We start from the raw sequence: 25,203 nt of genomic DNA, 5'->3' as shown, positions 1-25,203 counted from the left end.
GATAGCGCTATGTTGGCTGGAGACATTTTCCTGCCAACGTAGCTAGCGCCGCTCATTTGAGGTGGTTTAATTATGTCGACGGGAGAGCTCTCTCCCATCGACATAGAGCGGCTTCACGAGCGATCTCACAGTGGCACAGCTGCATCGGTATGCTAGCTAGTGTAGACATGGCCTAAGAAACCAGAACATGGATGCACTGCTAAATGAACTCTGTACAGCTAATTCACTCTGCTTGGTTTACACTTCGTCGTCCTTCCGCCTTTCCCAAGGTCTTCTTAAAGCTGTCTTCCTATTATTAAAAATGCAAAGAAAAATGGCAGGTTGTGCATTAAACATCACGTTTGCTCAGTAATACCACAAAATAAGAGTGTCGGTGTTCCAGTCCTCGTGAGAAGTTTTGTCAGAATAAAATAGATTTGTATTTGCCATTCAGAATATCCATGCATTCATCCCTCACACATCCTGTGTGTCATCTGTTCCGGTAGAAATACACCAGTCTTTGTTCTAAAGCTACTTGTGTCTGTCCTTTATGATCTTTGATATTTATGCCTAATCAAAATACAGTTACCTGCTTGAGGAACTCAGCTCTGCACCCTGCTATAATGGTGCATATCCTGACATGAGTAGTTTGGGGTAGCAACAGTGAGGGCAGTACTATACACTAGGCTACCAGCAATTTTTCCACCATCTCACATAAACCAGCTTAGAATTGGAGTCCTGAACTGAAAGCTGCTATATTCGCATGCCTGTGAGGACTGCAAAACAATCTCTCCTATTCCAGTATTACACACGGGGCTTATACCGTCTGTCCCTGTAGTACCTTGATATGTTATATGGTATCCACCGAACTCTCAATAACTCATGCGGTAGTGTATCACGGCTACAGCTAACGCCTGGGAACAATCAGAGTTCTGTCAGATACCTTATGGTACAAATAGGAATAATACACATTGTGCATATCTGCACCCTAATTGGTTGTTTTACGGTCTGTTGGCATATCCATTGCAATGAACTGTGTAAGCCAGTTACCTGCTGATTTGCTCTTTTAAATAACCTTCAAACTACATGTGATGATATCCACCAGCATTAATGTAACAAAGTTTCAAGATCAAACATTTGTGTCAGGGAATTCCAAAAGGTTAAGATTCTGCCGTTAACTCAGTCAGGTTATATGTGCACAGTATTTCCTAATCCTCTTTCCCTCTTCAGTATAAGCCTTAACGTATTGCACTTTAAGAATGTATGCCAACAAAACACACAGTAGGATACTGTGAAAGCTTGTCTCTTTCATCAACTGAAGTTGGTCCAATAAAATAGGGGTGCCCAACCTACAGCCCGTGGGCCATATAGGGCCCACCAGAGCATTTCATAAGGCCCACAGCAGGGCTCAGGCTGTCAGCCCCTGACAGAGAATCTGTTTGACCCACACAAGGTTGTGCTTTGGTTTATGTGGCCCACTTGTGTAATAAAGTTTGGCACCACTGCACTAAAAGATATTACCTCACCCACCTTGTCCTCTCTAACAAAATGTGATTGACAGTAACTTGCGAGGGTGCTCAGAGCAGAGCTGTGAGCAAGAGATCTGGGTTCGGTTCCTAGCTCTGCTGCTGCTCTCCCATGTGACTTTGGGTAAATTGCTTCCTTGCTCTGCCTCCATTTCCCTAATTTTTAAAACAAACAATGGAAACTTACCAACTATCTCAGAGGGGTATATTGACACTTGACCATCTTACTGCAGTAGCGTCTAAGGACCTGATCGAAACCTCACTGGACAATGCACTGTTCAAATAAGCAACAGAGACTCCCTGTACTAGTGAGTTCACAAGCTAGGGCCTTGTCAGTGTTACAAGCTTAACTAAAATGGATTTTAAAAAATTAAAAAAACGGGTGTAATTGATTTAATTAAGGATTGTAAGGAACCTGCTTGTGCTAACTCAGTATAACCCACATTTCAGTTGATGTCAGAGTCTCCATACAGGAGGGTTGCACTAGTTTAACTAAGGGCTTGTCTGCACTTGAAAGTTAATGAGTAAGGTAGGGTGTGAATTTAAAGTGCAATAGCTGTTCCTGAAGAATGCCATGTGTGGACAGTCTTTGAAAGCATAAGTGGGTTAAGCTAAACAGGAACAAAAAGCACTTTTATTCCAGAATAAGGGTATCCACACATGGAGTTAATCACAAACGTCTCCTTAGGTAGACAAGCCCTAAATCAACTAAAAATGCATTGTTTGTTAAACTGGTGCCACTTGTAAAATAGACAAAGCCTTAGACTGAGACAATATGCAGCAGTTGAGTAAACCATCTGTGGGTGGGGAGGACAAAGGTAAAGATGTTTGCATAAATGGTAGGCCAGCATCTCAGTTGCCACAATGTTAGCAAAGCATTTGAGGTGGTTGGGTGGAAGGTGCTGAATTACAAAGTGTTCTCAATGAACCTATTAACATTCAGCATTCCTTCCTTGCATTGCTCTGATGTTCCCATAACCCCCCACCCGCGTATTCCCTTTCTAATCAAGTAGCTGAATGCCAGTGCTGTCCACTTTGATGACCGTAACCTGGGTTCGGTCATTCAGGGGCTCTTGTAAGAAGTTAGTCCTGCTTCCTGGACAGTAAGGCTCTGTTACAGCAGGCTCATTTTGTGAGAAAATTTATCAGAACAGCTTTCAGCGGCAGCGCTAGGAGCCACCTGGACCCCTGTCTTACCATTGCCAATGCTGGGGGAGCTGCACCAGAGGCATGGAGAGAGAGGAAAGGGCTAGTGCTAATCAAGTCATAACCCAAGTTAAACCCCAAACCACACCTACGAGAGTGAGTCAATTACACACAAGCCAGTTTATGGAGAGACATGGTCATAACAAACCTTCAGCACCAGAGCCTCTCTAAATCACCCCCTTTGCTGACCCATGAGCCCACCAGCCCTCTCCCACTTACTGGGAGTTTGCAGTGCTCCCCGAAGGACCTTTCCTCCAGTGACTCCTGAAAAGGAATAAATGGCATTACACCCCATGCCTGGGGACCTATGATAGTTGGCCTGGAAATCTGAATATTTTACAATCTTCCAGTAGTATTTGAGCCTTATCCACACCCCCGACTCCCTCTGGGGCGGGGAAGTACCATGTCCCTGGTGTACAAGTAGGAAACTGAGGCACAGAAAGGCAAAGGGACTTGCCCAAAATCACACTGTGAATAAGTGACAGAGCTGGGCATATGACCCTTAGCTCCCAGAAAAAAATGCCTTCTCCACGCGGCCAGCCTTCCGTGGTGTGTGCAGGGGGCTCGATCAATCCCTCCTCTGTCCCCCCGGCCTGGCTGCCTTTCCCAGAATGAAAATAGCAGTGACCTAGGTCATAACTGTTCACCCTGAAGAACGGCCCCTCCATGGGCAGCCAGTTCTCCGGGCCCCGGGCAACAGGAACGTCCCTGGCCCGGGTCTCTCCTTCCCCACCGCAATTTAAAGCGGCCGGGGGGGGCGGGTCCACACACCACCAGCCGGACCAGACTGGAGCGGCTGCTGCCTGCTCGCTCCATGTGGCTGCCAGCCGGGGGCATCGGGGTCGGGGTCTCTGCGCTGTTCCTGCCCCAGGCGCCCCTGCAGCCAATGGGAAGCTGTGGGGGCAGTGCCTGGGGGGGAGCAGCACGTGGAGATCCCCGGCCCACCCTGCCTAGGAGCCCCGGTAAGCGCCACACCTCTGACCCCCTTGCGGAGCCTACACCTCCCACCCCCCACTGCATCCCCCACCCCCTCCCAGAGCTTGCACCCCTTCCCACCACCTCCCTCCTGCCCCCAAACTCCCTCCCAGAGCCTGCACCCCTCAACCCCTCCTCCTGCACCCCCCAGCCCCTGCCCCAGCCCAGAGCCTGCACCCCAGACCTCCTCCCCCGACCCAAACTCCCTCCTAGACCCTGGGTTGGGCTCTGGGCATTCTGGGCACCACCAAAATTTCTACAAACCCGCCACCCCTGTCCTCTCCCTAGGCATAAAATCAGCCTCCTGCCTGCAAGCAAAGGGATCTGCTGCCTGGCCTCTTCCTCTGCTGCCCCTTCCCCGTCCTTCTTCTGAGCCAGGATAACTTCCGTTTCTCTGAGGCAGGGAGCCATCAGCTAGTTTACTCACTTGACTTGCCCAGCCAGTGACTGAGTCACCAGCCTGTTGATTAGGGCGCAGCCAGGCTGTGATAGAGGGTTTTAATTTTTCAAAGGCACAGATCATTCTGTGCTGGGGAGTCAAAACTGCAGAGCTGTAAGACAAGCACAAGGCCAACTGGGGGAGGCTCAAAAGTTGAGGCTCACTCTGCCAAGAGCCCCAGAACAGCAAACGTAGGCCAAGTTCTGCCCTGTCAAGCCAGAGTTATTTCAGTGAAATCGCTGGGGTAGCAGGGTGGCATAGAGCCCTTGCCCTCTGATCCTGCACACGCTCACGAGGAATGGAATGACTCCCATGCATTACGGTCAACACCTGAATAAGTATTTGCAGGATCTGGGTCCAACTGCTTAAACATCAAATCTGTATCTAATGCCCAGGGTATCTACCAGAACCTGTGATTACAAAGCTGCAGAATGGAGGAGAGGTAGTATGGTCTAATGGCTGGAAGACTGGACTGGGAGTCAGGAGACCAGGGCTATCACTGGCCCAGGCTCTGATCCTGGCTCTGCCACTCACCTGCTGGGACACCTGGGGCTAGTCACTTCCCCGCGTCGTGCCTCGGTTTCCACATTTGTAAAATAGGGATAATGATACTGCCCTCCTCCATGAAGTGTTTTGAGAGCCACTGATGGAAAGTGGAATACAACAGCTCGGGATGCACTTAGGTGCACAGGAGCAAGCATTGGTGTAGTTAAACTTGGTATGCTATAGAAATAAATTTACAAACATTCTTGGACTGACTCATGGCCAGCAAGATCCAGGTGACTTCCGTCCCAGTGCAGATATTCTTAGCACTTCCACGCTAATACGACAGACGGAGCTAGTTCCGCAGAGTCAGAGCAGCCTGTCTGGAGATATAAAAGGATGCTAGGGGACAGCAGCATCTCCAGACTATAACTGATCAAAAGGAAAGCTAGCCGGAGCTGAAACACACAGGCTGACTAGCAGCCATTATACCCTGGCATCCTGTGGCCACCATAGAGAGGAGATTTCTCCCTGAGACACCAGGGGACCCATTTTCAGAATTCAGGCATTTGCAGAGGTGGCTCAGCCGATGGGGAGAGCAGAGGCAAAGAAGGGGGAAGTAACCCAGCCAAGGTCATCCAGGGAGCAGCCAGCGGCAGAGCTGGGAGGAGAACCCAGCTTCCCCATTACCTCCACTCCCCCCACAACGAGCCCACATCACCGCTGGATGGGATTGCACAGTGCAATATTCGCAGGCACGAAGCCTTCAGCGCACCGGAGACTCGACTAGTGCAGAGCACTGCCGCACATCCCCCCAACAACACCGGCTGCTGTGAGCCCATGGGCCCTGCCCTCTGCACTGGCTTCCACAGAATACCCAGTTTAGGCCAAGGACTTTGTCCTAATGTCCAAAGTCCTCTGCGGCCTGAGCCCTGCGTAGCTAAAAGAGCCTAAAGCGCCGGGACGAAGGCCCTGGTTGAAAATTCACCCCTCTGGCACAGCAGAGCCCTCACTAATAAGGGAAAAGCTCATCGGGGGGACTTCTTTGGGGGGCTGCCAGAGACCGTGGCATGAACTCCCCCATGAACCAAGGCCCATCCCAAATGCCTCACCTGCTGCTCCAAGGACAGGCCCATTGCTTTGACCTGCCTTTTCCAAAATAAACAGAGTAACCTGTATAACATGAATATGAAACAAACCAACAAACTCCGAAAGGAGCCCCTGGCCTGCATGCAGCCCTCTGCCCCAGGGCAGGCCGAGAGCCAACAGGTGCCTCAGGCACGGGAGCCGGTGTGAGTCCTTGCAGGGAGCAGGCCAAAGCGGCATGGCTGGGCGGGTGGAGCTCTCAGAGGAAGGGGAGCGGTTCTGATTTTTATTCAGAGCTTCCACAGAAAACTTTGCCCAGTCTGGGCTGAGCCCTGCCAAGTTCTCGCCCTGGCCCCAGGGTTGGGACTTTCTCAGAGCCCTTGAAGAGGAGGTTCCTGAGACCTCCCCCCGGCATTTGCAGCTGCTGCTAGAGGGCCTGGCTCCCAGGCCAGTGCTGATCCCACCCCCAGCCCAGGCAGGGGGCTGTCTCCAGGATGCACACAGCCTCTTTCACTTTCGTTTCTGCCTGCTGAGAGTTTGCTATCATCTTCCCTCTTTGATAAGCACTTTGCTGGCAGGTTTCACAAGCAGAAGCACTGGCCAGGAGCTGCTGAGCCAGGCTGCCCCACAGGACAGGACAGGAGAAGGTCTGGGGGCGAGCAGCGGAGCCAGAGGAGATGCCCAAGTTCACCTTTCGGGAGAGGAGGGAGTTTGGGGATCAGTTTGTGCAGCTCCTAAAAGACACAGGCAGAGAAGCTGTGAGCAGCCGGGAGGCACTAAGGACCATCTACAACCAGGAGTTCAGGACCAGGTAACAGGCAGACCCACAGAGAGGGAGCGGGCTGCGGATGGCTGATCCCTCACTCCAAGAGCACCCCATTGTCCAGGCCTGTTGCTAGGGAGAACACCTTTCCTCGTCCACATTATCTGGGTCTGGGAGGATTTCTGCTTGGCACCCTGCGTGCAGGGGCTGGGGACAGCTGCAAGCCCCCCTGTATGGAGCATGGCCAGGTGGGATGGGGCCAGCAGGGCAGGGGGAGGAAGTTTCACTTAAGGGCTGTGGCTGTTGGGAAGCCATCAAACTCCCAAGCAGGGAGAGGAGAGTCTGTGTCGCCCCAGCCCAGGAAGGAAACGCACCCCACTCCACTGGGGCTTGCCATTCTGTTAAGATCAAATCCAGGGCAAACCACCTCTCCCCTGGCTGATGGGGTGCAGCCCGGGCGCTGCCACGGACCCCGACCCAAATCACTCATAAGTCAGGCCGGAGAGGTGAGCGCCTCCATCCTGGCTGGGTGTCAGGAAACAGCATTGGCCGGGGAAGCCGGTCTTCTGATCAGGCCCATGGCTGAACGGCTCCCTGCGTCCTGGTATGAGATCCTGGGCCGGATCCTCACCCGGGGTAGATCAGCACAGTGCCGCTGGCTTTGGCGCAGCTCCAGCCATTGACACAGATGAGGATCTGGCCCATGGCTGCACAACTCAACCCGCCAAGAGGGGCCCCCTGCTTTGGAGCATTCCCCTGCCAGCACAACTAAGTCTGGCCCTGGGCACCTGACAGCCCCAGTTAATCACTGACGGGCCAGTCTGCCAAACTATCAGAAGGCAGCTACAAATACATACCCACAAATAAAATACCACCCTGACTTCCCCATCTTGAGCACTTGGGGAGCCGGGAGAGGATGTTTTCCTGAGAGAGGGGCTCTATTCCAGCAGGAATGAACTCAGCTGTTCCTTGGCTGGTGTTCTAGAGGGGCCAGAACAGATGCTCACCCCAGGCCCATCTGGCCTTGGATCGAGGACTCTGGGTCCTGGGGCTAACTGCTGTGGGGCGGCCCTGTCATTGGCCCTTGGCTGGGAATGAAAGGAGCCCCCGCCAGCTCTCCTCTGCCCCCTCCCCAGCAGCCAGCAGGCTGAGACATGCAGCGCTGGGGGCCCTGCTCCATTCGGATTCAGAGCCGGATTCGACCCATCCCAGCAGTAGAGATGGGCCTTGGAACGGGATGGGGTGGGACAGACACACAAACGCCTCCCAGCCCCCAGGGCTTTGGGGTGAGCATGGGCCTGTCCAGTGGGACTAGCACTAGCATTTGTAGTGACAAGGGATGCCTCTGGCATCAGGGCACCGGCCTCTGGCGGCGTGGGTGGGCAGCAGGCTCAGGATTGCTCATGGCTGCTGTGCAGAGACAGCCCTGCGCCATCCGGGCAGAGGGGCGTCTGCAGCAGGGGCAGCAGAGTCCAGTGCACACCAAGGCCAGGCGGAGGCAGGCCCCGGGGGCTCAGGCAGGAGCGGGTTGAAGTGTGGTTGCTGTCCTGGGCAAACACTCCTCTGACCCCGCCAGGTAAGTGTTGGGCCTGCTGCTGGGAGCTCTGCTCCGGTACCATCCCCTGCACGCCCAGGGCAGCAGGGCATCTCTGTGGCCCTCGTGTACCGGCCGGCAGCCTTTGCTCCAGCTCTTCAGACCCGACTTTGCAAACACTGAGCAAAGCTGCCAGGCCAGCAGCCTCATGGTCCCCCAGCCTGGCCTGCACACTATGGCAATTGGGGGCCCCCACCTTCCCCATCCCCAGAGTGGGGTCCTGCCCCGGGGGTGGGGGTCGGTCTGTTGAGACTGAGCCCACCCCGCACTCACCCCACAGGGGATCCTGTCCAACGGGGCTGGCCCAGCTCCCTGCTCCAGCCCATTGGCCCTCTCCACAAGGTGTGGGCAGGGCCCTACCCCTGCGACCCCCGCCACCTTCCTGGCTGGAAGGTGTGTGCACACACACGCATGTGTACGCATGTCCCGCCCACTGGTCGGGGTCTCCCCTGAGATCCCCCTAGTGCACGTTGGCTGATCCGGCCTGACCCCATCCCCCGGGCAGGGATTACACCCTTTGCGCTCGGTCACACGGTGAATCGGTGTCGTTGCTGGGGAGAGAACCCCCAGGCTTTGCTCTAACCTCTAGCCGGGCTAAGGCTCAGTCTCCCCAAGTGCTGCCAGGCTCACCCGGCCATAGCACGTTGAGGCTATTGCAGCACCAGCCCTGACCCCCAGGCCCTGGGCTTGTTTCCCACTGGAGTTCCTTGTGTGCAGCTGGCCGCGGCTGGCTTTGCTGGCCAGCCCGTCGCTGCGTGAGCAGGGAATAGACCAGCCCTGCTCCCAGGCTATCCCTGCGCTGTGGGCGGCAGCTGGATCTGCAGCTACTACTAAGCCCCGGCACTGTGAGCCCCGCCTGGGTTGCAGTTGCTGGGGACGGTCGCCCCCCAGGGAAGATGCCAGCGCAGGGGAATGGCAGAGCTCGGGGTGCCCATGCTGCGTTCGAGCAATGCCCTGGGGCTCCTGCTGAGTTGCCCATGTGGCAGGCGGCGGTATAGGATTTGGTTGGAGACGACAAAGAGACCCCCCCCACTCACTGCAGTTGGGGCCCCTCTCCTCAGAGCAGAGCACGGCCCTGCTGCTTCCCGGGTGGCAGTGGTACAGAGGGCCAGGGCTGACCCTAGCCCATCGCTCTCCTACCAGAGGAGCAGGGGAATGCTCCTCGCCCCAAACACTGGCATCTCCCTGCCCCTGCTCCTCTCCCTCCTGCATCCTGCCAGCTCAGTCCCTCCCTGGAGACACGCCCCGGGTCTGGGCATCCCGCAGTCACAGACTCTCCCGCTCTGTCATTTCTGCAGGAATGATACGAAGACGCCCAACTTCTCCTCCATCCTGTTCACCCTGGGCCAGAGCGGCCGGGCCGAGGTACGGGGAGACTTCGTGCGCTTCTGGAAGGTAGGTGCTGCCCACGCGGCCCCCGGCAGCGCTGCTGCATCTCGGCTCCCCTGGCAGACGAGGGCCCGGTTGCCAAGGTCCGTTCCCAACATCCCTGCGCCCTCGGGGAGCCCTGGGGCTGGTGTCTCCTCCCTTGCTACGGGCAGGACTGTTCCCTGCAGGCCAGAATCCAGGGCTGGGCGGGCTTGAAGCGGCTCAAGCGGTGGGGCTCCCCGTCCCTGGGCAGGCCGATGCACCTACAGCTCTCACTGCTGGGCCTGGCTGCATGTTGAATATGGGGGTGCGAACCGCCAAGCCCGCCACCATCAGCTGGTCCAGGGGAGTGCGCTCCAGCACAGCCCGGCTCAGCCCTGGGGCCAGCCCAGCTGAGCCCATAGGCTTTGTGAGTCCACTCTGTTCCCTGCCCCAGATTCTCTGGGGCTGCCCCGCCACATGCTGGAAGCCTCCACTCCTCTGCCGGCTCCTACCCGCTGGGCAATTGCTCTCCTTCCCCAGGTGAAAAAGAAAGTGAAGGTTACCAACCAGTACTGGACACCCAGGCCAGAGGAGCCCCCCACGGAGAGCCAGGAGGCGGGCACCGATCAGCCTCCCCGCAGAGGACGTGCCAAGGAGAGGTACCAAAGCCCACCCAGGCACAGCCTGGAACCCCCCTCGCTGTAAGAGCAGCACGGGCCAAGGGGACAATGAGCCCCTAGGCAGGGGCAGCCCAGAGCAGGCTAAACGTTGGCAGCTCACAGGCTGTTCCTGGGCTCCCCTCCCAGCAGGATGGGGCAACTGGGGGGGCGGGGAAGAAGCAGGAGGGCTGAACAAGGAGTGCCTGCTCCGGCAGCATTCGGCCCGCTCTGTGGGCCTGAGCCAAACGCCTCTGAAATCGACAGGAGTCTTTGCATCGAGGGCGTTGGCCCAGCCCCAGAGCCCCAGCAGGGTCTGGACCCCGAGGGACTCCTGCCCAGATTCTCTGTTGTAACAAGAGGGAAGCGGCTCCTAGGGCAGCCCCGGCCCGCAGAAACACAGGCCAGCTGGGACTGTACACGCACATCCAACCCGCACCCTCTGCCCTCAGAGCGGAGTTCATCGGTGGGAAACACAGGGTGGAGATTCTCTCAGAGCACGACCAGGGGAACGGGCGCATCCGCTTCCCCGTTACGCCCAACGAGGCCGCAACAGCCAGCATTTGGGTTCAGAACAACGGCACCGAGGATGTGACGCTGCTAGGATACAGAGCGCTTCGGAAGCGGTGCGAGATCACCTTCCACGATGAGAGCAAGGTGACCAGACAGCAGCCCCGGGTGTTGCAGCCAGGTAAGAGGGTCCAGCTTCCCACAGGAGCAAGGTTCTCCTTCGCATCTGGTCCCACACTGACCTTCAGCAAAGCTGTGTGACTGAAACAGCTGCTGCATTCAAGCCAAGAGGTGGCTGCATCACAATAGTGGGCAGTGTATGGTCTGCCCTCTGTACCCCTTTCTCTGCATCGTCCTGGCTCCCCCATCTGGTGCACGCAGCTTTGGGGAAGCAAGCATGGTAGGTGCAGTTGCCAAGCCATCTGGGTATGTGGGTGAGGGTGGCGCGTAGCGGTGTGGAAGGAGGAACTGCAGGCCTTGCTCACACTCTGCCCTGCCAGTGGACATGGCAGCATAGAGAGCTTCTGAGCGCTCTTCTCCCATTCTCCCCCCACACACACACACACACATACACACTCATGGACAGCCGCCTTCCTGGACGTCTGAGTTAGCGTCAGAGACTTGGCAGAATGTTGCCGTGGGGTGAAATGCCCAGGGCCCCCTGGGAGGGTGAGGGAAGCACATGGGGACCCCAGAAGGGGGAGCTCCCTGTTCACACATCCCCTTTGACTGCAGGGGACTCTTACTTGATCAAGGCGCGGTGCCTGACTCAGTATTATGGTTACTTCCCCGTCACCGTGCTGTTCGAGTTCACCAAGGAGCAGGACGGGCCCTTCAGCATCGGGCGATTCGTCTCTGCCATAGCCAACAGCCGGCTGGCTGAGCAGCTGGGGCCCACGGCACCATACAGGCCTTACCAGGCCAACCTGAAGAAGACGGTCATGGTCACCACAGAGGATGGCGTCCCTCCCGACAGGTATGCAGGGGGAGAGTTGGGCCAGGCAGCTTGCACCCAGCATCACTGGCTGAAGGGACGGATATTGGTGCAAAATTGGTTGGAAAACCATTCCCAGAGAGTAGTTATCAGTGGTTCAGTCATGCTGGAAGGGCATAATGAGTGGGGTCCACAGGGATCAGTTCTGGGTCCTGTTCTGTTCAGTATCTTCATCAGTGATTTAGATAATGGCATAGAGAATACACTTACAAAGTTTGCAGACGATACCAAGCTGGGGGGGGATTGCAAGTGCTTTGGAGGTTAGGATTAAACTTCAAAATGGTCTGGACAAACTGGAGAAATGGTCTGAAGTAAATAGGATGAAATTCAATAAGGACAAATGTAAAGTACTTCACTTAGGAAGGAACAATCAGTTGCACACATACAAAATGGGCAATGACTGCCTAGGAAGGAGGACTGCAGAGAGGGATGTGGGGGTCATTGTGGACCATAAGCTAAATATGAGGCAACAGTGTAAGTCTGTTGCAAAAAAAGCAAACATCATTCTGGGATGTATTAGCAGGAGTGTTGTAAGCAAGACACGAGACACAATTCTTCTGCTCTATTCCACACTGATTAGGCCTCAACCTGACTATTGTGTCCAGTTCTGGGCGCCACATTTCAGGAAAGATGTGGACAAATTGGAGAAAAAAAAAAAGTGCAAAGAGCAACAAAAATGATTAAAGGTCTAGAAAACATGAGCTATGAGGGAAGATTGATAAAATTGCGTTTGTTTAGTCTGGAAAAGAGAAGACTGAGAGGGGACATGATAACAGTTTTCAAGTACATAAAAGGTTGTTACAAGGAGGAGGGAGAAAAATAGTTTTTCTTAACCTCTGAGCACAGGACAAGAAGCAATGGGCTTAAATTGCAGCAAGGGTGGTTTAGGTTGGACATTAGGAAAAACTTCCTAACAGTCAGAGTGGTTAAGCACTGGAATAAATTGCCTCGGGAAGTTGTGGAATCACCATCACTGGAGATTTTTAAGTGCAGGTTGGACAAACACCTATCAGGGATAGTCGAGATAATAGCTGGTCCTGCCATGAGTACAGGGGACTGGACTAGATGACCTCTTTATCTTCCAGTCCGATGATTCTGTGTGCAGCTGGGATCCAACCCCATTCCCTAGCCGGGGCGAAAGCACCTGCTGGGCTTTCATAGAGCCAAAGGGACCGTTGGCTCGTCTAGTCTGAGCCCCTGGATAGCACAGGCCTGCCCCTACCCCAGGGTGAGCCCAGTAGCATGTGTTTGGTTAAAGCATCTTCCAGTCAAGAGCTGGAGAATCCACCACGTCCAGCGGCTGATCACCAGCTGTGTTACCCACTGGTACCTTGTTTCCAGTTGGAATTTGCCTGGCATCAGCTTCCAGCCATCGGTTCTTGTTCCACCTTTCTGTGCTAGATGAACGAGCCCTTTAGTTCCCGGTAGTTCCACCCCAGGGAGGTGACCCAGCCACCCTCTCCATCTTCTGTGTGTGTGGGGAGGCAGCTGGCTGGGGACCCCAGCCACCCGGGTCCTGAGAGCCAGCATCCCCCTACCCGAGCCCCAGCGCTGGAGTCTGTCCCACCGGCTGGGCAGGGCGAGGAGCTCACTCCCGCAGAGCCCTGCAGTAACCCTGCATCTCGTCTGCCTAGCTCCCAGCACCCCGAGCTCGAGCAGGTGATCCCGCTGGACTTCTACAACTACCCAAAGGACCTGAAGGACACGGTCAGCGCCGAGCGCAGCAGGCTGCAGTGAGTGCTCGTGGGAGTGGGGGTGGGGGGTCATCCTGCTTACACCGCACTGGTGGCCTCATTGACCTCCCAAGGAAGAGCGCCTTGCCCCGCACAGCCATGGGGCCCAGCACCCCTTAGCCAGAAGCCCTCCTTAGGTGAGCTGCCCAGAAAGCAGGGCCCCAGGAGCAAGCTCAGTATCCCAGTGGTTCCTGGCGCTGGGGCCAGGCAGGGATTCCGTCTCCCAGACACTAAGCCAGAGAGACACATGACAGCCTTTACTGCCACTGCTCGCCCTGCCCCTTGCCTCTGAGGCCCTGCTGCGCTGCAGGGCACCTGGAGCTTGCTGCCTCCTCTGTCGTGCCGCTAGTCCATCCCCGCTGTGCCCGGCGAGGTCAGGATAACCTCTGGCTGGCACTGGCCCTGCAGGGAGTCCCTGGCAGCCAGGCTTCAGTTTGAGAACTACCAGGAGAAGTTCCGGCTGCTGCTGCACCTGGAGGAGCTCCAGATGGAGGTGGACATCCGGCGCTATGACATGCAGGATGCCCCGATGGCGAAGGACTCTCTGAACAAGAGGCTGCTCATCCTGGAGGTGAGAGCCAAGGCCTGATGGCGGTGCATGGCCCTGCAGCGGCCCCCTCCTTTCACATCTGGCCTGCCAATATGGAGGAAGGGGCCCGCAGGATGGTTGGCTGCCAGGGGAGCACAGCCAGGCATGCTCCCCGCTGAGCTGCCCCTTCTCTGCTCTGTCCCTAGGTCCCTGGCGTGGCAGAGAACCGCCCGTCCGTGCTGAAGGGCGATCACCTGTTTGTCACCCCCAGCGACCAGCGCACCTTGCCCCAGCATGTCCAGTACAAGGGCTACGTGCATGCCGTGGAGCTGGAGAGGGTCAAGCTGGGCTTCTCCCCGAAGTGAGTTGCGCCCGTGTCCCTGGGGGGCTCGGGCCAGCCCCCGGGGCTGGGAAAGCTGGGCCCTGACTGGTGGCACCGAGTGGTCTGCGTGGAACAAGACTGGAGGGGCTCGGGCCAGGTCCAAGGCAGCTGCATGATGCAAGCCAAGCAGCCCCTGCTGTTAGCACTGATGGGTGACTGCCTGGGGGAGTGCAGCAGAGGGGGAGGTGCTGTGCTGTGGGGTGCAGGAGTGCCAGGCTGAGCAGGGGTGGGAGTGGGAACCACGCGCAGTAGCGGGGAGGGTGGGACTGGGCAGGACAGTGCCTGGGGAGGGGTGCCTAGCGCTCTGTCCAACCCTGTTCGCTCTTTTTCAGCCTGCTGAAGAGCTTCGTGAATAACCTGAAGTTCGATGTGATCTTTACCTTCAACCGGCTGCCGCTGCGGGTGCAGCACCGAGCCGTGGAGCTGGCCAAGAAGAGGAACCTGGGTGACATCCTCTTCCCATCCTTCTCATATGGAAAGTCCCTCCTCCCCGAGGGAGGCCGGCTCAGGTGAGTGCCTGGCTTCAGAGGAGAGCCACTCTGAGGGCTGGCTGTGTGGGGAGCGGGGTGGTCACACGCAGCAGGGCCTGGTCTTCCCCTCAGCACCTGCCCGGCTCCATTTCCCCTCAGGCTGTTTGACCGGAGCCTGGAGACCAACCAGGAGCAGTGCGACGCTGTGCGGCAGATCGTGACGGGGATGGCCAGGCCGGCACCATACCTCATCTTTGGGCCACCAGGGACCGGCAAGACCGTCACCATGGTGGAGGCCATCAAACAGGTGAGGAGCTTGACCCAGCCCAGAGCAGTCAGCCGACCCACAGCCCCTCTTTCCCCTCTGTATCCATTTCCTCCTGCCTGGGCTGCTAAGCTCTTCCTCGTTCTCAGGTGGTCAGCTGCCTGAAGGACTCCCATATCTTGGCCTGTGCGCCCTCCAACAGCGCCTCGGACCTGCTGTGCCAGCGCCTGATGAAACACCTGGACAAGGGCAGCATCTATAGGATCAATGCCAGCAGCAGGGACTATCGCCAGGTGCCGGAGGAGATCAAGGTACATGTGCACCCCTGGCACCCCAAGAGGCACCCAAAGAGACATCGCCCATGGAGCTGGGCAGGAATTTTCCTCTCTGAAGGATTTTATGATGCCCTTTAGCATACTTCAAATTTTCCATGGGAAAATTGAAATTGGGGGTGGAAATCAGTTTTGCGTTGGGAAAAATAGACAGGGCAGCCCGCCTGGAAGGCTCCTGTCAGTTTCACTTTCCGCAGACAGGCACAGAGTGAAATTGAGGACAGCTTCCCAGGCAGGCCTCTCCCAAGCCGAAAAATGCCAATTCAGGACAAAAGTTTTTTTCAAAACTGTCATTTCTTTGTGGGAAGGGACTTCCATGTTCCAGCAGCTGTAGTCACCTCCCCAGGCTACACGGTCGATAGGGGTCCCTGCCCTCCCTGCAGGACCCTCAGGTCACCAGCCAAGACGCACATGCCACTCCCAGTTGTCTCAGGGCTTTCGGGGGGGAGACGTGTCTGCCCCCAACTTCCCCAAGGGAAACACAGCTCCGATCCCAGACCTTGTCTAAATGCTGTTGGTGTTCGTAGCCCTGCTGTAACTGGGACGATGCCCAGCAGTGCCACGTGTACCCAAGCAAGGAGAAGCTGCAGCACTACCGGGTCATCATCACCACCCTGGTGACAGCAGGAAGGTAGGAGGGGCCCGGTGCAAACCCCACTTCGGATGACTGCGACTGTGCTGGGGGAGCACAGTAGGGATGTGACTGGGGGATACCTGGCTATGCTGGGGGAAGAGAAGGGAATTCTTTGGGCAGGGTTTACCAGGGGAAGAGGCGTAACAGAGAGATGTGGGCAGGGGCTGACCGGAGAGCACAGGACGGGGGCACATCATCAGGCTGCATTGGTCACTTTCTGTAAAAGGGGAGGGCCATCCCCTCAGACTCCAGGGGAGGAGTTCTCCCCCGCCCAGCCCTGGGCATGGCCATGGAAGCCCCTGCTTGGTGGGGAGGGGGCATTGCCGTGTTCAGGAGGGGGCCAGCGGCATGGGCAGGTCCCGCAGAAGGCCTCAGTGGAGCAGTCTGGCTATGCAGGTGGCAGGGCAGGGAGCCAGCGCTGTACAGGCTTGTTCACTGCCTCTCCCTCTCCCCTGCAGGCTGGTAACCGCCAGCTTCCCTGAGGGCCATTTCTCCCACGTCTTCATCGACGAGTGCGGCCACGCGGTGGAGCCGGAGAGCCTGGTTGCCATCGCAGGTGAGTAGGGATCTGGGGACAGGAGCACTGCACCCCCAGGCATCACCTCATCCACCCTGCCCCACACGCCCGGGGCCTTGGACCCGGCTGCCTCACTCCTGCTCAGACAGATGGCCAGCGCCTGGGGCTGGCCAGCACTTGCTCCTGGCGGCGGATTCCGGGTCCTGCATGCAGCCCCTTCTCTGTGCTGTAAGCTTGGGGGAGCCCCTCCCGGCTGCTCGAGGCAGCTACAGCCGGGATGGGGCCCTTCGGCGGCTCCTCACCGTGCGGGGATCAGTCAGCGACCTGCCTGGGCAGGGATCTCCTACCCCGCCCAGCCGCCTCAGCTGTCTCTCTGCCCCAGGAATTCTGACAGCGATGGACCAGGAGACCAACACCAAGGCGGGGCAGCTGGTGTTGGCGGGAGATCCCAAGCAGCTGGGTCCAATCCTGAGGTCCCCATTGGCCATCGAACACGGGTTAGGTGAGTGGAACAGAGGGCGAAGGCACCGGGTGGAGAGCGGGGAGTTCTCAGACATGCTGATCTGCCCCACTCGTCTGGGCTCGGGGGCCATCTGGCTTTGCACAGCCACTGCCATAGCATGTTAGTGACCCTGGGCGCCTCTGGAGAACAGGGAGAGGCTCGCTCCGTGATAGGCGGGTGAAAGTCTCCCCCACGAGAGCCACTGAAGCTCCTGCCCCCTGCTCAGAGAGGCCCAGGCCAGGCTATGACAAGCCTGACTCCGTGGGGCTGCTTGTAGGGGCACAGGCCCAGGCCAGGGGGTCGCTGGTAACCGGGGCACTGCTCTCTCTTGCAGAGGTCTCGCTGCTGGAGAGGCTCATGCTGCACAACTCCCTGTACCAAAAGGGAGCCAAGAGCTACAACCCGCAGTTCGTCACCAAGTTACTGCGGAACTACAGGTGCCGTATCCGCCCCGCCGGGACCGACGCTGTGGCATGCGGGCGCCGGGGGGCTGTCAGAGCCGGGCTGCCAGCAGCAAAGGCTTCCAGCCCCCATTCTGCTGGCTCAGCCTGGGATGCTCGTGTCTGTCCATTTGTCTGATACCCACCTGCCTGGCGTGGGGCTCATTTAATCGTCACCCAAGGGCAAGAGACCTTGGACGGAGCAACCTGGATTCCTTGGTTCTGCCCTCCCTGCCCGGAAGCCCGGCCATGGCCACTCTGTGCCCAGAGCAGAGGTTTCTGGGGCCCCTCCTGTTGCTGGTGAGCGGGGAGGGGGCCTCAAGGCTGCTGCAGTGCAGGCGGGTCTGAGGAGCAGCCGAGCACCCCCGGAAATGCTGTCGCGGCTTCTTCCCCAGGTCCCACGCCGCTCTCCTCCAGATCCCCAACCAGCAGTTCTACGATGGGGAGCTGCAGGAGTGTGCCGACCGACTCCTCAGCTATTCCTACTGCACCTGGGAGGAGCTGCCTACGCAGGTGAGGGTGGGGCGGGGAGCAGGCACCTAGCCTAGTCCCCACCCCGGGCAGGGCAGCGCCAAGCGCCCCTGCTGGCCACGGAGCTAGCTGCAGCCCTGACCGTGCGCTCTCCCTCCAGGGCTTCCCGATCATCTTCCACGGAGTCTCCGGGGAGGACCAGCGAGAGGGTAACAGCCCCTCGTTCTTCAACACGTTGGAGGTCGAAACTCTGGTCACCTACCTCAAGAAACTGCTGCAGAGTCAGGGCAAGCAGGGCCGCTCCAGGATCTCCCCCAAGGAGATTGGTATCATCTCCCCCTACAGGAAGCAGGTGAGATGCAGCCCGGCCCCCAGGGCTGCCTTCCCCACACATCAGGAGCCCTGCAGAGGGGCAGGCAGCCCAGCCCTGAGCGCCCCCATCCCAGGCTCCTTAGCCCCACATGCCGTCTCCCTGCTGCACCCCATCAAGCTCCACTCTCTGCTGAGTATCTGGAGGGAGCGCGCAGTGCCCCGTGTGGGGGAGCCCCCTTGGGGCAGGGGCCAGGAGCCCTGGGGAATTGCCCCAGATGGAAGGACCTGCCAGATGGGACTGGGGAACCCCAGTGGTATTCTCTGGTCAGTTGCATCGGAGCAACCTAGAGCAGGAGCCTGCCCGGCACTTGGCTGAGGGGTCGAGGGTGTTATCTCAGAGAGATGGTGGAGACCGAACAGGACGGGCGGGACCCAGTGGCCAGAGGCCACAGGCAGCTGGCCATCACAAGGGCGTACAGGCTATGAGAGGAGCGATCACGGGGCTGGGAGTCAGGAGCTCCTGAGGGCGGCAGGAGTCCCATCCACTCCTCTCTCGTCCCTTCCCCAGGTAGAGAAGATCAGACTAGCCATCACGAAAATAGACCAAGACCTGATGAACCTCCCAGACATCAAGGAGCTGAAGGTAAGTCCCTCCCTCCCCCCCGGGCCGCACCTCGAGTAACGGCTATGGCCCGGCAGCTACGCCAACAGCCACGGCCAGCCTGATGCCAGACTGTCCCAGCTCAGCAGTGGGACTCGCTTGGCGCTGGGCCGGGGGGCAGCTCTCCGCCAGCAGACACCAGGCCAGCCTGGGACCCCCCATCCCTTGGGCTTGGAGGGCAGAGTGCTCCGGCCATGCGGAGAGGGCAGCAGCGCAGCTGTGGGCTGCCTCTCTTTGTGAGCCCTGCAGCCGGAGCGCTGGGGCGAGACGGGCTCCGTCCCGCTCCCCCATCGGCCAGAGTCACAAGAGCAGGGGAGGAGGTTGGGGGGACGCTCTGCCCCACAGGGTCCCTTCACAGGGAAGCGCCCCCTGCACAGCTGGGGGAGGCGGGGGGGTGTGAGGGAGGCTGCCAACGGGGGATGGAGATCCCTGCCCTCTGCTCCCTGCTAGGTGGGCTCGGTGGAGGAGTTCCAGGGCCAGGAGCGGCGCGTGCTCCTCATCTCCACCGTGCGCAGCTGCACCGAGTACCTCAGCATGGATGAAAAGTTCAAACTGGGCTTCCTCAAGAACCCCAAGGTAGGCACCCTGCCCCTGCTGCCCCCGCCTGGCCCCGAGGGCAGTCATGGGCTCTCAGCCGGGGTGCAGAGCTGCCAGCCATCCCCACCCCATCTTCCTCACTGCCCACCCCCTCACCGCTCCCCCCGGTTTCACAGGCCATGGCTGATTCATGGTATAAAATAAACGACGGGCTGCTTTGCAGCCATGCACAGGAAGCGTGGGCTAGTGGGCAGAGCAGGGCCAGGACTCTGGGTCCTATTCCAGGCTCTGCTAGTGACCGGCTGCAGGACCTCAGGTAGCAAATCAAAGCCCCCCCACCCTCCAAGGCCCCAGTCACACAACCCTTCCCCCAGCGCACAGAGCCTGCCCTGGGGACAGTATCAGGGAGAGACCACTGCCCTTGCTCCAGGGGCACGGGCCACTAGCCCCAGGACAGGAGGGCAAGTGAGGCTGCGCTCGCAGTGGGGCCCGTTCCCTAGCTCCCGTGTGGCAGTCGGGGGCAATGGTGCAAGATCTAGAACCCCACGGCTCGGGCATTCCCCGCCCTGCGTCCAAAGCCTGGGGCAGAGCTGGCTCCCACAGGGCCAGGCTGCTTAGCACCCAGCATTCAGGTCAGTCCCGCAGGCCTGGCCTCCCACACCAGCTCCCCACACTGCGGAGACAGGAATCCTCCCTGCCTGCCAGGGTCTCTGCTCACCTTGGGTCAGCTGCAGCTGCTTGGCCAAGGGGCCGAACATCCGGCAGAGCCTAGAGCACTTGCACCAGCTGACGCAGACTGTGCCTGGCCCGGGCAGCATGCTCTGGCCCTGGGGCTTGTCAGAACCACTTGCTCCAAAGCCTTCCTCGGGCCTGAGCCTCATCAGCGGTGACGAGCGAGCGCTGATCCCAGCAGAGCCCTTCCCCACTCCGCTTCCTGCCAGAGCGGGGGCACCTGTGGAAAGGAACACCCTTTAACCCTTCCTGGCTGGGCAGGAGACGGGGCACGTGCGGAGAGCCCTTCTGCCCCTCACACGGTTGTGTGCCAGTCTGGCCAAGCGGGAAGCAAAGCCTGTGACCAAACATAGCAGAGCTGCACTCGGGCCAGGCCCTTCTCAGGACGCAGCGTTCCCTGCGGGTGCAGTGCCAGTGGTGTACACGGGGCTCGGACGATCAGCTAGCCTTGCTCAGAGCTAGTCCACACAGCCACGGTGAAACCCACCTGAGGCCAGCCAGCTGAGGAGCTGCACCCTGGGGACTCACAGATCCTGGTCCGGACACTGCCCCACCCCTCCCATTAGCCCACTGACAGCCAGAAAGTGCTGGGGCTAGGGACCAGCCCTAGAGCTGTGGGGCAGGGCAGTCTGGGCCGGCTCCCCTGCCCATCCTGGGGGCCGAGGGGCCTCATCCTGCTCTCTCTGTTTAGAGGTTCAATGTGGCCATCACCAGAGCCAAGGCTCTGTTAATAATCGTGGGCAACCCGGCCGTGCTTAGCAAGGATCCTCACTGGAACACGTAAGTTGCATCCTGCAGCCTCCTCCTTCCTGTCCTCTGCCTCTTCCCAGGGCCCAGGGGGCTCCCCCATCCCCCAAACCACGTGGACCCCTCCTCCGGCCTGAAACGCAGCGCCCCATTCGCAGGGGTTGGCACCTTCGGGTGGCTGCTCGGACACCAGCCTGCGACCGGGCCCCAGGTGGTGGGACCCACTCTGAGGTGACGAGCGGAGAGGAGGGCCGGCACTGGGCTGGGAAGCGAGGCTGGGAGATCTGGAGGTGGCAGTACACTTCCCCTGGGGTCAGGACGGAGCCAGTGACCCCGCAGCGTGCGGGGGACGGGGACACACCATCTTTTGAAGGAGACGTTTAAATCCTGTTCCAAGCCCTTGCCACTTGTGGTCATTAAAGACCTCAGGGCTCTTTCTGTAAGCTTGGGATGAGTGCTGGGATCCTGGTGAAATCCCAGCCGAGGTGTCACCCTTCTGCCCCGTCGTTAGGACAGAAAGGGGAGTGTTGCCCCCCAGAGGTGGCTGCAGAACTTGGGGACGGTCGTGCCTGTGGAAATGCAAGATGCCGCTGGGCCCAGAATTGCAGTGGTCGCTGCCCGCAGCACAGAGACAGGTCAGGCCCTTCATCCTCCATTGCTGGCCCCAGGCCTGCTCTGGCCCGGGCCTGCTGGCTCTGGCCGGGTGCTCTCAGGAGCGGGTTGACCGTGCCATTGGCCTTTCTCACACAGGTTTGCAAGCTGCCCAGCAGGCCCCCCGGGCTCTCCCTGCACTGAGGAGGTGGGCCATGCCCAGTGCTAATGGGCACCTTTGGTTGTACCTGCAGGTTTCTCAGGTACTGCATAGCGAAGGGTGGGTACACGGGGTGTCCCTACACTGAAGAGAGCACGGAAGAGGATGCCCTTGTGGACGAGCTTAGCTCTCTCTGCTTGAGCACGCAGTCAGCAGGTAAGAGCAGCACAAGCTTGCACCCAATCTGGGTCCAACAGGGCAGCCCTCTCCCCAGCTCTTTGGGGGGGTGGGGGCTGGGGGGTGGGATATGGCCTGGCTGCAACAGCATTTTGGGGCCCAGTAGCATGACTTGTGACTCAGCCATGCCCTCTGGTGTCCCGCTGACAGGCCCAGCATGTGTGGGGGGAGCAGCGGGGGCTGGGGGAGCACAGGTGTACGTTTATGCAAAGCAGACAGCCGCTGCTCTGTGCAACGAGTTTGGTGGGTCTCAGCCAAGGTCCGCGTTGGGCAGGCGTTCACTTCCCGGAATCCCCCTTTAGCTTGGCACTGGCACCCCCTTGTAGGCAGCCTTGGGAGTGTCCATCCCCGTTGCACCTCTCTGGGGTCTCTCAGGGCGACTGCAGGCTCCTGCCCCTGCCACCAGCCCTGACCGCCTTCCAGAGAAAGGAGGGAACTGAGGGGTACTCTGCTTGCCCCCTCCTGTGCCCTACACAGACGTTGCCCTGCTCCCCACCCCCAGCCTTCCTGGGCGCTGCTCTGCTCCCCCCTCACAGCCAGCCGGCATCTCTCTACAGGGAACCACATCCAGCAGCAAGTGGAGCCAGCGTGGAGACACGAGCACTGAGGCATCACCTGCAGCTCGTCCTACTGCCATGTCAGCACCAGCGGGGCGTCTCCTGCCTCGCTCTGCAACCTCCCGTCGCCCTCTGTCTGGTCCCCTCAGCCACCTCGCTTGCTGCCGGGGGCTTTCCAAGCACCCTGGGGCGGGGCAGCGGAGGGGAGCAGTGCAGGGATTGATCTGGGAGCGTAGACCCGACTCTACCCCCTATCCCAACGCCCCCCTCTCACATGGACCCAGCCCCGACTCCTACCCATTAGCCTGGTCGATGTAGGATCTGGGCCCAGCCCTGAGGCCCGGTCGCTAACCTGAGCCAGTGCGATTCTGTAAACTCTTGGAAGCACAAGGGCAGCTGGACACGGAAACTGGTCTGCTTGGCCGTGTGAGGAGTTTGTTTGCACCCTCTCTCCCCTGTCCCCTCTGGCCGCTGTCAGGACGGGGAGCTGCAGCAGGAAGCCCTGGCTGTTTGCCGACATTGCCGCACAATGGCTTAAACAACGATTTCACGTCCAATTTTTGAAAAATGACACTTTAAAAAAAAAATCCCACCCCGTGGCTAACCTGACCGGCCTGAACTGGCACTGCAGAAACCCAGTCCCCCCAGCGACGGCGACAGCGCCTCCTCTGGGGCTCACCTTTTCCACACATGGAAACCTGTTTTTGAAAATCAAATCATTGCAATAAAATTCCCAGCTACTGGTCAACCGAACCCTCTCCTCTGAGCTGGAGCTGTTTCCAGAGCCCAGCGGCAGGGCCTGGAGCTGCTTCCAAGTGGCTGGCTACAGCCCTGCTCAGGTGTTGCAGTGATGCTGAGTAACTGCTGGGCTGTAGCTCCTAGCCATCAGGCCCCGTGCAATGGTGCTTCCAAAATAAAGGGTGAGAGGAAAACACTGTGGTGCTTGTCTGTACAGCTCTCAAGCAGTGCCTAAGCTGTCCCCGGGCAGCTGGGCACTGCTCCCAGGGGACTGGGGAGCCGGATTCACGGGCAGAGCACAATGCTGCTGGCAGAAGCCGAGGCAGGGGGCAGCGCTGGGCACTGTTTACAGGGGAGGGATAGTATGAAGCTGGGGACAGGACAAATATGTTCCCCCTTCCTGGAGCTGCACACGCGTCTCTAGAGACTTAGGAGATAAACCTGGGCTCATGGCAGGGGCAGAGGTAAAGTAGGCAGGAATCATGTAACCGGGTGTGTTCATTTCTGTGGAAAGAAAACTAAGCAGGAGCCCTGCCAGGCCTTTCCCTTCCCGGCCTCGTCTCAGCCTGGGAGAGAATCTCTGTTAGCCTCCCTCCCGCTCAGCTGCCGTTTGCGCTCTGGCTGGGGCTGAGCAGGCCGCTCTTTGCACCATTCACAGCCCCGTAACTCAGCTAGTGAATTATGGGAGCAGCAGATGCATGGGGTGCTGAATGAGGCACCCCCAGCTGAGCCCCAGCCCCTTCCCTTGCTGGTTGGTTGCCTGCCAGGGAGAGACAAAGTGGGAAGGGGGAGTGTTTTCCTTCCGCAGGACTGGGCTCTGGTGCATCTCCTGGCTTTTCTCTAGCCCAGGCCCTGGCGCTCAGCCGAACGTGGATACCATCCATTGGCTGGAGGGAGTTCAGAGTCTGGTGAGGGATTCCCCGGCCGGCCATGTCGCTCCTCTGGGGCTCAGCTGGAATGCCAAAGCCTTTGTCTCCCACGGAGGAGAGGTGTTAGGAAGAAGGAATTGAAGTAGCAGCAGTAAGGGGAAGGGGCACTGGTTTTCCAGCGGCTTGTGTGCAATGACGGGCTGCTCACAGCAGCTCCCCGTCTGCCACTGGAGAAGTCTCACTTGACAAGCATGTTGAGTACAGCACAGCACTGTCTGCCACGCACCAAGCAAGGCTCAGCATCTCTCCAATTCAGTGTCACTCTCATGGCTAGCTCCCTGGGGCCAGTGACTTGTGAAAGGAGAAGGCACCTGTCTACGCTGCAGTCGGGTTTAACAGCAGCATGTGTAGCCATAGCGGAGCTAGCGCAGCACGGACAGCAGGGGCTCCAGCACGGCCACGCCAGCCTACCTTGGGTCCTCCCACGGGCAGCAAGCCCCACTGCCGTGTGCTGCGCCGGGCACCGGCTGGTCACCGCTCTCACAGCGCCAGTTCCGCTGTGGGGGGAGAGCCTTGCTGGTAAGAGGCTTTGGCTCATGGGATGTTTATGTAGTTATGGAGCACATGGTCTCTTTCCTTTGCTCACAGCCCTGAACTCCCCTTCTCCCAAAGCCCTAGAGGAGCTGTGCATGGCCCGCCGAAGGCTAGGAATATGCTGCTCGAGGGGAACCGGCACCCAAACCAGAGGGGGGTGGGCAGTCAGGCTCATCTCAGACAGTTCACAAATAATTGGCTCCCAAATGGGCAGGGGAGGTTCTTTGAGACTAACCCAGCACTGAGAGGGCATTCATTCACCCATGCAGCAGACACACAAAGGTATCAGGTTTGCCTTACGCTAGGCATTTGTACTGCTTTCTATCTCCACTCCTGCTGGCCACAAACAGGACAGGGCAACAGAAAGGGCTGTACTGTTCCCCAAGGTGTGGTATTTCTTCATTTCAAACATCCTTCTCTCTGCTCAGAGGGAGGAGAGAGGACAAAGTCCTGGTGCCCGCAAATCCTGTCAAAGATCCCCTACTCTAAACCTGACATCTTCCAAACATTCAGGCTCACGATTAAAGCAGGCAACAGCATCAGGATGCTCCAGGTCTATCTGCCCGGCCTGAACGTACATGTGCATTTGCTCCCCCTGCTCAGTGTCAGGGAACTAGGGAGCATTTCTAGAG

General features: G+C 58.6%; 1 protein-coding gene across 1 annotated transcript; it reads left to right on the top strand.

Annotated features, from left to right (window-relative positions):
• Window positions 1-6,191: 6,191 nt before the first annotated feature.
• MOV10 (Mov10 RNA helicase) lies at window positions 6,192-23,284 on the top strand. Its single transcript, XM_074935937.1, has 22 exons — window positions 6,192-6,505; window positions 9,350-9,446; window positions 9,942-10,060; window positions 10,510-10,748; window positions 11,303-11,543; window positions 13,196-13,294; window positions 13,703-13,865; window positions 14,030-14,184; window positions 14,538-14,714; window positions 14,835-14,982; window positions 15,090-15,251; window positions 15,800-15,903; window positions 16,365-16,462; window positions 16,806-16,925; window positions 17,260-17,362; window positions 17,761-17,878; window positions 17,997-18,188; window positions 18,717-18,791; window positions 19,260-19,385; window positions 20,770-20,858; window positions 21,671-21,792; window positions 22,371-23,284. The coding sequence occupies exons 1-22, from the start codon at window positions 6,372-6,374 to the stop codon at window positions 22,418-22,420; spliced, it is 2,931 nt and encodes a 976-aa protein (XP_074792038.1). The 5' UTR covers window positions 6,192-6,371; the 3' UTR covers window positions 22,421-23,284.
• The last annotated feature ends 1,919 nt before the right edge of the window (window positions 23,285-25,203 follow it).

Source organism: Natator depressus, chromosome 21 (assembly GCF_965152275.1).
Source record: "Natator depressus isolate rNatDep1 chromosome 21, rNatDep2.hap1, whole genome shotgun sequence".
Taxonomy (NCBI): Eukaryota; Metazoa; Chordata; order Testudines; family Cheloniidae; genus Natator; species Natator depressus.
The sequence above is the reverse complement of the archived record's forward strand: the minus strand, read 5'-3'. Positions and strand labels throughout refer to the sequence as shown.